At 37.1% G+C, this 10064-nt stretch overlaps 1 protein-coding gene across 1 annotated transcript in view; it reads left to right on the top strand.

The window, feature by feature from the left end:
* Positions 1 to 293: 293 nt before the first annotated feature.
* MSH4 (mutS homolog 4) overlaps positions 294 to 10064 on the top strand; it is a gene marked incomplete at both ends in the record, with an annotated part of 29084 nt that continues 19313 nt past the window's right edge. Inside the window, 4 exons of the mRNA XM_082314299.1 lie at positions 294 to 786; positions 3030 to 3194; positions 6206 to 6369; positions 9056 to 9166. Coding sequence (XP_082170425.1) covers positions 294 to 786; positions 3030 to 3194; positions 6206 to 6369; positions 9056 to 9166 — 933 coding nt within the window. The remainder of the gene's footprint in view (positions 787 to 3029; positions 3195 to 6205; positions 6370 to 9055; positions 9167 to 10064) is intronic.

Raw genomic sequence — 10064 nt, 5'->3', positions numbered from 1 at the left:
CTCTTGAGCAGGGCTAAGACATCTGTGAAGCTCCTGCTAAAAACAGTCTGAATGAAGAATGAATGTGAGACAAATTATGTTTAAATGCTTTACTCCTGTTTTAAAGAGCATAGCAGACCATTTCTTTGCATTCCTACATTACCCTGTCTGTAATTGCATATTTATAGTGAAACTTGTTGCATGCTCAGCAACTCTGTTTACTACTGTATTATTTATAGCTGTACTAGTAACTGCAGCTTTACAATTTTTTCTTCTGTAACGAGAGAGCCCCATCTCGGTACGGCGGGGTGGAGATGCGGCCCTCTGCCGCCGGCTGGGCAGCGGGCGGGAGCGAGCGGCGCGGCGCCGCTTGCCGCCATCTCCTCAGGAGGCGGCGCGGCTGTGAGGCGCGCGCATGCGCGGAGGGCGCCGTTGCCGCCATGTTGGGCGGAGGCGGTGCGGGTGGGTTGGGTGTTGTCCCTGAGCCTCGCACCGTGCCTGTGCCCGGCGAGGTGGCGATGTTGAGAGAAAGCAGTAAGGCCGACGCGGGCGGGCGGCCGCCCGCCTCGGCCGCCTCCGAGTCCTATACGGGCCGCGGCTCTTCCACGTCGGGGTTGGGCGGGCGAGCGGAGCAGACGCCCCGCTATACCTTTGGGCTGCTGCAGACGCCGCGCAGCACGGCCGACAGCACCGGCGGCTTTTCCAGCGGCGGGCTGAGGCCGGGTAGCTCCAGCGGGGAAGGCCTCGCTCCCGGCCGGGCGGCCAGTGGTAGCAGGGTGAAGCCGCCGGTTCCCGGAGGCGGAGGAGGTGGGGTGCAGCTTTGTCATCTCTGTCCGGGTCTTTTATCCCTTTCTTTTATCCTCCGGCCCTCTTTGCTGGGTCGGGCTTCGAAAGAACTGTTACAAGCAGTACTTATGAGGGGGCACCAGCATCTCTACGACTTAGCGACCTCTTTTTTTTTTTTTTTTGTTCAGCCCATCAGAACAATGGTAGTCGTTCCTCACACTTATTTAGATAAATCTTTATTATTTTCTTTACGTAAGCTTTTTAGATGGCAATATTAGGGTTTCGTGCTGGGGTCAATAAACTGGTTCGAATTGCAACACAATATTTGCTTTACTAGAGACCTGAACCGCATTCAGTTGGTTATGGGTTTTGGTTTTGTGTTTAGGTTTGTGTTTGGTTGGTTGGTTTGGTTTTTTTTGCCTGGCCTTTGAAATATTTTTAAGTGCTGTTATCCTTGATGTGTTGTAAGAACGTTGTGGTCCTACAATGCAACACTGCTATTTGCCATCCTTTACATAAAGCTGCTGTTAACACCAGTTTCCTGGCTCCCCTCTGAGGACAAGACCCCTCAACAGCTCCTGCATGCTGAACATCTGTGCATCAACCACTTCGTATGACTTGATCCTACTATCAAAGTCGGTATCTTGGCAGGCAGAAAAAAATGGTTCAATTTATATTTTTTGCAGTGGAAATACTATAAAAAAAAATGGAAATTCTTTTAACGCTTGCTGAAATGCATTCTGAAGTATGTACATCTCTGTTACGCATAAATTGGGAAGGAGGTAACGTGGTTTTGGGTAACGTACGTGATCCGTCATGAATCCTAAAAAAACCCCAAAACCAAACAAAACTTAGAATGCTAATTTGAGTAGGGCATAACTTATTTGTTAAATGTTGGTTTTAAAAAATACCTGTAGATGGTTTGGTTCATCTGGTCTTTAAAATTACGTTTTTCCCAATGTTATACCAGATTCAGTACATTCTAAGATAATAGCAAAGTCTCTTCTGCCAAACTTCTGAGTGAACTTATGCAAAAATCTTAAGTGAGTGCTATTTTTAAAAATTATCTATATGCGTTGCAATGCTGATTTGTCAACTCTTTAAAAAAAAATTAAAGTCTGAACTAATAATGTTTTTTTTTCAGCTGTCACAATTTTGTAAGATTTAAACAAACAAACCCCAGTACTGTAAATATTTTTGTACCAACCTTGAGAAAGTGTCATGCAGTTAATGAGTCATCTGAGAACAATACTGAAGTATTTTTTCTCGTAGATCAATTTTTAATGTAATAGAAGGAACAGAAACATTTGGGTTTGCATGTCTCTTAAAACCTGCAATTTTGTAAGTTTTAAGTGGAAAGGGTCTTAAGGGTCTTTTCCAACCTTAACGACTCTATGATTCTAAGATATAAACTCTGTTTATATTTTAATTCATTTTTTATCTTAAAAAGCAATTATCCAAGTTAGATTAAGGATGTGATGTTGTTTTTAGTCATCCCAAGAGAACAGAAATTAAGCAAAATACTTTAAATAATTTATTGAAACTAAAGAATTATCTGAGAAAGAGATTTTGCAGGACTTAAAAAAGTAGATAAATCTTAAGATACACGTGTAAAAGAAACTGCAGATAACAAACATGTCCCGGATTGTTGTATGATTTGTGAGAGCTGAACCCCACAAATTTGAAGGGAGATCATTCTCAAGTGGAGGAGTTTTTACCATAGTTCTTTGTTTTCTTTTATTGTCCTTTTTTTGAAAAGAATGCTCAGCTTTAAAAAAAATAAAATTTTCATGAACACCTGTGCAGGTTCAGATACAGATTTTAAAACTGATAGGCAAATGTGAGATAGAGCTGACTTACAGCATTCTTTCATAAATCTAGAATTCACTAGAATATGAAATTATGCATTGTGAAGTGACTTCTGTTGTATTATTTCAGTCTAAAAATGTAAACAAAGATTTTTATTGATGCTGCAAGTGATGTCATTGTGGAAAATAACCATATTGATACAAGCTTGTTTTCAAAACAGACTGATTTTTATTTCGTTCTATACTTGTACTACTTTGGAGAGCTTTTATAGAATGACATTAAAGGTTATTACATGCATAGCTATTTCTAGTAAGAAAAATAAAGTTTTCCAAGCTGTATATTTATATATTGCTTTCTGAATAAAAACCGATTCTAATTTTTTTTTTTTTTCAGTCAAATGATACACAATTTAATATGTCTGTTTTAAAAAGTTAATTTTTTCCCCCCTCCTCCAGAATCATATTTTGGGGATAAAAGTTCTTGTGTAGAAAATGTTAGCACATTGAATCTCACAAGTTCTTCTTCTGTGCGAGGCCTGAATAGCACATGTATAGGAAAAACACCCGTCTCTTCTAGTAGATCTGTTTGCAGAAGCCGTACCCCTCTTATGGGATATTCAGGTAAGATTAACAGCTCTTAAAGGAAATAGTCCTACTTACATTTCTAACATTATTTTATTAACCATACTTATTTTTTAATGTGTTACAGTGAGTTTCTTTGTGACTACTCCAAGAATTGGGGAATCAGAGTAACTATGATGTTGAAACCCACAGAGCAGATTTCTCTAGACTTTATGAAACATAACAATGAAACAAACCCACATCTTCAGTTTCCTTTCATTTTACCTGTGTGTTGTTTAGCCTGGAGAAGAGGAGGCTGAGGAGAGACCTTATTGCTTTCTACTACTACCTGAAAGGAGGTTGTAGTGAGGTGGGGGTCGGTCTCTTCTCCCAAGTAACAAGCGATAGGACGAGAGGAAATGGCCTCAAGTTGTGCCAGGGGAGGTTTAGGTTGGATATTAGGAAAAATTTCTTCATGAAAGGGTAGTCAGGCATTGGAACAGGCTGCCCAGGGAAGTGGTTGAGTCCCCATCCCTGGAAGTATTTAAAAGATGGGTAGACGTGGTGCCTAGGGACATGGTTTAGTGGTGGACTTGGCAGTGCTCGGTTAACAGTTGGACTTGATGATCTTAAAGGTCTTTTCCAACCTAAACGATTCTATGATTCTATGTGTGTGTGTGCACGCATCTATATATTTGTTTATGCTTGCTGTATTGTATGTGACATTCTTTGATCTTCATTGATCTATATTGAAGACAGCATATCCAGAATATTGCATTCTGAAGAACATTGGTTGGTCACTGTATATTTTTTTAGTGTGATAAACTGAAAAACTAACCATCTTGCAAATAAAATTTGTGTAATTACCATACCTAATCTAAAATACTTATTATTATCTTCACCTTTTAGTTGCTTTTAAAAGAAGAGTTAGTATTGTGATCAGCTGATGATGATGGGTCAGAGGTTGTTCTGAGTAGAAGATTCAGTTACATTTTCAGCAGGCCTCAGATGAAACTTCATGCGAATGCTGTTGCTGACATCTTGTGGCCTGGAGAACATAGGTAGAATAAATGAAGGTTCAGGCTTGGTTGTGTGCAACATGAAAGATTTTGCTCAGGTGGCAGCCAGTTGTAGTTCAAACAGCCTTTTATTATTAAGTGCTTAGATAAACTCTGATTCTGATCTTGCCTTTCCAGATTCCTGGTAGGATTAGTTTTTGTTCTTGGGGTACAAATTGAGTCTACTCAGAAGAAGATGGCAGGTTTGGTGTATTATCCCTTCTCAGCAGGATTGTTCTGATTTGAGAATACTCTTATTCCATTGCTTTTTGAGAGCAAATTCTGTGAAGAACAAGGGAAGGTAGTGGTGGAAAAGAATGTAAACAATCACTAAACAGCAGGTAGAGTTTATTGGTGTTTCAGATCAGTAAATATGTCTATGCTATGAAAATCCAATTCCGTTTAGATGTTTCTGAAAGTGTAAATGGGGCATGCCTTGTATATGCAAGTATTTTTCTTATTTTGAATGTTTTAGATTTAATGGTTATTTAATAGCGGCACCTCTTCTGAACATTTAAGTCAATTCAGGAAGGGTTAAGTGAAGAATCTGTTCAATTCAGCTATTTTAAAGTTTAGCTTAGCTTTCAGCTGAAAGTTAAGAAGATTGAGATCATGAAGGGTTTTTCCAGTTTGTCTGAGAAGTTATACCAAAGCGTATATAGCAGCTGCTTTTCATAGTGTGGTAATTACTTCAGTATTGCTCAGCAAGTTACACATTTGCTCATTTGAATAGCACAGTCTTGGAATCTTTGGTCGCAGATTTCCAAACAAAATGTTATTAGTAGCTTCTCCAATAGAATTTGGAAGAACGTAACACCATTTTGCAAACATGAAACAAAAATTAGCTGAGGTACTAAAAGAAGCACTGCATACATATTTTTGGTCTTTCACAGATTAAAAGAAGTTCAGTACACCAAATTAAAATGGCATCACCCCGTTAGTTAAATGTCATGCTTAGGAAGTACTGTGACTTAGCACTTCAGAGCAGTGCTTCTTAAATAGTGCAGCATAATTTGGTGTGTGGGTACTCTATTACTATTGGTTAAGACACATTGTTGCACAGATCTGTGATGGCAGGCACCCAGAGGGAAGCTGGGGAGAAGTGGGAGGATGAGCTCATTTTGTCCAGCTTCTTATCCCCCCAATGCTGATTGCAGATGATACCTCATCTCTGAGACTGTCCTTCTTGTTGGCTCACAGCTTAGGTTTTAGGCACTGAAACAGTAATCCTGTTGTTGGTGTTGCAGAGAGATAGCTGCATATTTGAAGAAGGAGGTGAGATTAGTTGAGTTTGTGATGATATTTGGGAAGATTTAAGCCAAACCAATTTTACGGTACTAAAAATGTTTTTTAAAAACAACAACAAAAAAGAAAATCAAATGATTGGGTCTCAAGCATGCTATAGATATATATTTTTAGAATAGTTTAATAAGTTTAGTGTAAAATCAGATGAAACATATCTCTCCCTCCCTCCCCCCCCCCCAACATTTGTTTCCCCTAACTTCACGAGATCTAAGCCACCTTGATCAGAGTTGTGCTTTTAGTGGAATATTAACTTACAGTATCTCTCTGCAGTTAATACACCTGATTTTAACTGGAGCTAATAGCTATGCATTGTTTTGAATTTAAAATGGCGAATGTTTAATAATAGCCATGCCTTTTGGCATGTACTAAGCATCTTTTTTGTTTAATACAGAGATAGTGACTCAGAAACTATATTTTCACTTGCTACAGGAATGTGGTTAGTTCTGACAATCTTAAATTAATGCATTCAATCAGTCTTTTAATGTAAGAGTATGATGTTCATACTTAGGAAGGTGTGCCTTGTCTGTATTGTATGGCAAGTAAAGAGTTCAACAACCAGGATTTTTAATTTCTAACTAAGTTTGTTAAATTGAAAGGGCTTTCCATGGATATGGGAATGTAAACACATATTTCACTTGGAATGTCAAAGTATGATTCTGTGAATGTAAAGTAGTGGCTTGTAACTGAATATATGCAACTGTTTTACAGTTACATCGTCATCTACAGTCTCTGCTCATACTGTTGCATCAGTTATTGTGGCTGTAGTAGAAGGAAGAGGCCTTGCCAGAGGTGAAGTAGGAATGGCCAGTATTGACTTAAAAAATCCTGAGGTGATATTATCGCAATTTGCAGACAATACAACTTATGCCAAGGTACTGTTGCGTATTTAATTGCTGCATCCCTCACAGGCTAGTTATTGTGACTTTCTTTCTTAAAAAAACTTAATGACTAATGGGAAATTAAATTTTTAGTTTGTAGAAGAAATTTCTCAAAAGTGAAAGTAACAAGTTCTAGAAAGTGTGAAATGTTGAAAGGACTGCTATTTTCTCTACTGTGCCTCAGATTTTAGATAAGGAGGAAAATGTTTTGCAAAAGAAAAATAGCCTTTCTGCAAAAAACAGTGTGTTTGAACTATATGAGTAAGATGCTTTGTTTTGAAGAGCATTGGGCAATACATGGTAGTAAAACTTGCAAATATTTTCTTCATGCAAAACAACTCTGAGAGCAGAACTGCATAAATGTGTGTTTGGGCCAGGGGCGGGGCACGGGGAGTAGGATAACTGTAGGGCTGGCTTTGTATGGTTCCCTAAATATTCCTTCTCAGTTTTGGAAATGAAATGCACTCAATTTACAGTCAGGTGTTCTGCCTACCAGCACTGCATGCACTACATTAATTTGGACAGTAATCTCTCTGATTTATGCAACACCAGCATTAATAAAACATCTTACTTAATGGTTTTGTTGTAGTTACGCATGCTGGAAAATAATGTGGCTTGTAGCATCTTTACAATATTCAAAGAAAGAAAAACAAATTTTAATTAGGAGAATAAGTAGATATGACTCAGAATATAAACAACCATCAAATCTATTTACTAAAATATATGTTGTATAATGTCTTTTTTTGTTGTTCACCAGTGCTTTTAAAGCTTATCCTGGTCTTAACACACATAAGTACATATTGAACCTGGCAGCTACAGAAATACTTCTGTAATACACAGTACTAAAAATCAAAATGATATGTGCACCTTGAAAATGTGGGTGCATGAGAAAATGTAGACATTCAAATGATGATGTGGCAACTTAAATAACAGTTCACTTAAAGGTTTGAAAGTGAAATATTGATTTGCTGGTACCTAGAAAAAAAAAAGTCCCATGTAATCAAAAGAATGATAAGACTAGAATTCTGCAAGGAAACTTCAGATTATTTTTATGGAAATTGTTTAGTAATTTTAATGTTTTCATAAAGATTACAGTTACTTCTAAGAGTAAAAGGCTTTCTTTATAGCAAGCAGTAGCTGTGTTTATAGTCTAGAGTCTTCCCTGTTATACTGTGTCAGGGTTAAGAACTGTATTATTGTCCCATGAAATTTATCTTTTTCAAACTGAGAAGTATTTTAGCTGCCCAAATTCCTCCCCCATCCCTTTACTTTTGGTTTTGTCTTGAATTTAATGATAAAATACAATTACTTCTCTTAAGCCTTTCGTACTTTGTCTTTAAATTCTGATAACATGACTCCTCTGTTACTCAGGCTTGTAACTTGATAAATTTACATCTTCTATAACCGCCTGCCAGGCCATGGCCAGATTATTCAGTATTTTCCTCCCTTACCATTCTAAAAGATGGCATTTTTATTTGTACACATATCTTCTTAGTTTTCCATTTAGATTACCCTGTTCTCCATTCTGTGGAAAAAAAAGGAGAGCTACCAGTATACAACTACTTTTTCCCAAATGCACTACATGGCCTAGTTTCTTGTCTTAATCTCCAACACCTTTAACAGTCCTGTCTGTCTGCTGATCAGCTGTTTTCTTACAGTGTCACTATCTCTATTTTGCTAGTGATTGATATCAAGCTTATTGGATTTTCTTCTGCCGCCTTTCGTTTTTTAATATTCTGTAAATTAATTCATTAACGCTTTCTTGTATTCTTTAAGTTCCTCAAGATTTGCTTTAACTGTGATGCCTCTGAAAAAAATTTCCTAGTGATTATCAGATATGACAGGCAGTGACAGCTCTCCCTCCCACCCCCCCCAATACCCTTAGATGATTTATTTTGTGTATTCTTTTATGCTTGTTCACCCTTCCATTGTTATCTATCCCTTCTTTCACATCCTAGCTTCTAAATGCCTAAAATATAGTCTTGTTTTTTCATGTTTCTCCCTTGAGAATTTGTGGGTGATGATATAAAAGAATATAAATGCATAATGATATTTGTCCTTTCTTATACAGTAAACAAATAGAAAAGCATATAGTGTACTTTCAGTCCCTACAGCAGGCGTGTATAACATAATCAAAGCAAAGTTGGTTTAAATATGCACGTTTTGAGCCTTATTGAAAAAGGTAAGATTGAAATAAATGTTATAAGAGGAGGTCAGAACAAAGTCTAAAACAAGTCTTAATCAAAGATTATTAATATTCAAACCTGTTGCGTTTCTTCATCTTCCAGAGAACCATTAAGTTTTCAGCCGCAAGCCCGGAAAGCTACCATCTGTTGAAAATAAGTCCTTCTCCCATCATAGCCATGGAATATAGTTTTGGATATTTATCTCTTGCTTCAATGACAAGCATGTTTCTGTATTTAAATAATATGGGCTAGATACCTCTCTTTTTTTTTAGTTTAGTTTAGTTTCATGTATGTTTATATATCTATCTATAGATACAGATAAACTTGACTCAGTGTAGAAGTTAGCAGAAAATTTGGTCTTTATTTACAAGACTGGAACTGTGATTTTAAAATATAAGGATTCTGTAATTCTTTATTGCTGGTGCATTATCGTGTAAAAATATTTTAAATTATATATGGATTTTTATTGAAATATTTTGAATTTTTTTGTTCAGGTTATTACTAAACTCAAGATTTTAACACCACTAGAAATAATAATGTCAAACACTGCTTGTGATACAGGGAACACGACAAAATTGTTCAGTCTGATAACAGAACATTTCAAAGTAAGCTCTTAAATTTCATTCCTTATTTTAGAGTTCTTCTTGATCACTTTTATATGATTGTTGATTTGAGAGTTTTCCACAACTTCTAAAACCTTAAATGCAGTCAGATTTTGTTTTCTATGATTTTCGGGCCTAATTTTACCATGGTAAAGAATAACCTAAATGCAGCTCCAATGCTGCTAGTTCTAATGCTGACAGTTACAGAGATAAGTATATTACTGATTAAAGCCGAAAGTTTTGAGTTTGTGGCATTGAAGTAATTTGAGCAATATTGAACCTAGGAAAGATTCAGAGATGAAAAAAATCAAGCGTTTTCCTTTGCTGCTGCTTTGTTCTCTCAACCTGATAAATAGATGGGGCCATTGTATCACAGAATAGGAAAAAGAGCACTGGCAGGGTGAAGAAGGGTGAGATGAACTAGTATATGTAATTTGAGTATTAAAGCCTCAGAATTTTTAAAAAACTGTATTAATTACTACTTGAATTGCTTCCATGTCTACACCGCTAACGGGTTCTTCACATGTCCTCTTCTACTTCCTGAGCTTTCCCCTCTTGCATAAATCATTTGCGCATCACACGCATTCAGTTACATAGACCTATATATCTTTATTCCCTATTTGCCATTGAAGGCTTGACAATGATCCCTTGGGCTTAAACCTTGGCAAGGGAAAACTACAGTTTGAATGTGAGCATCGATGCTAGCAAGAAAATAATTCTTCCTGAAAAGTCATTAATTTTAACCAAATCCAGGTTAAATTCAAAATTTGGAGTATCTGGTTCTTGAGAGGAAAATCAGTACCCAAGAAAAAGCCTGTGTTAATTTGCTCAAAACACTAGTATGAGCCTTTTTATATGTACTCACTACCAGAGAGAAGGAAAGATGAGTGACAATAGTGTG

The sequence above is a fragment of the Platalea leucorodia genome (genome assembly GCF_965183815.1).
Source record: "Platalea leucorodia genome assembly, chromosome: 5".
NCBI lineage: Eukaryota > Metazoa > Chordata > Aves > Pelecaniformes > Threskiornithidae > Platalea > Platalea leucorodia.
The sequence above is the reverse complement of the archived record's forward strand: the minus strand, read 5'-3'. Positions and strand labels throughout refer to the sequence as shown.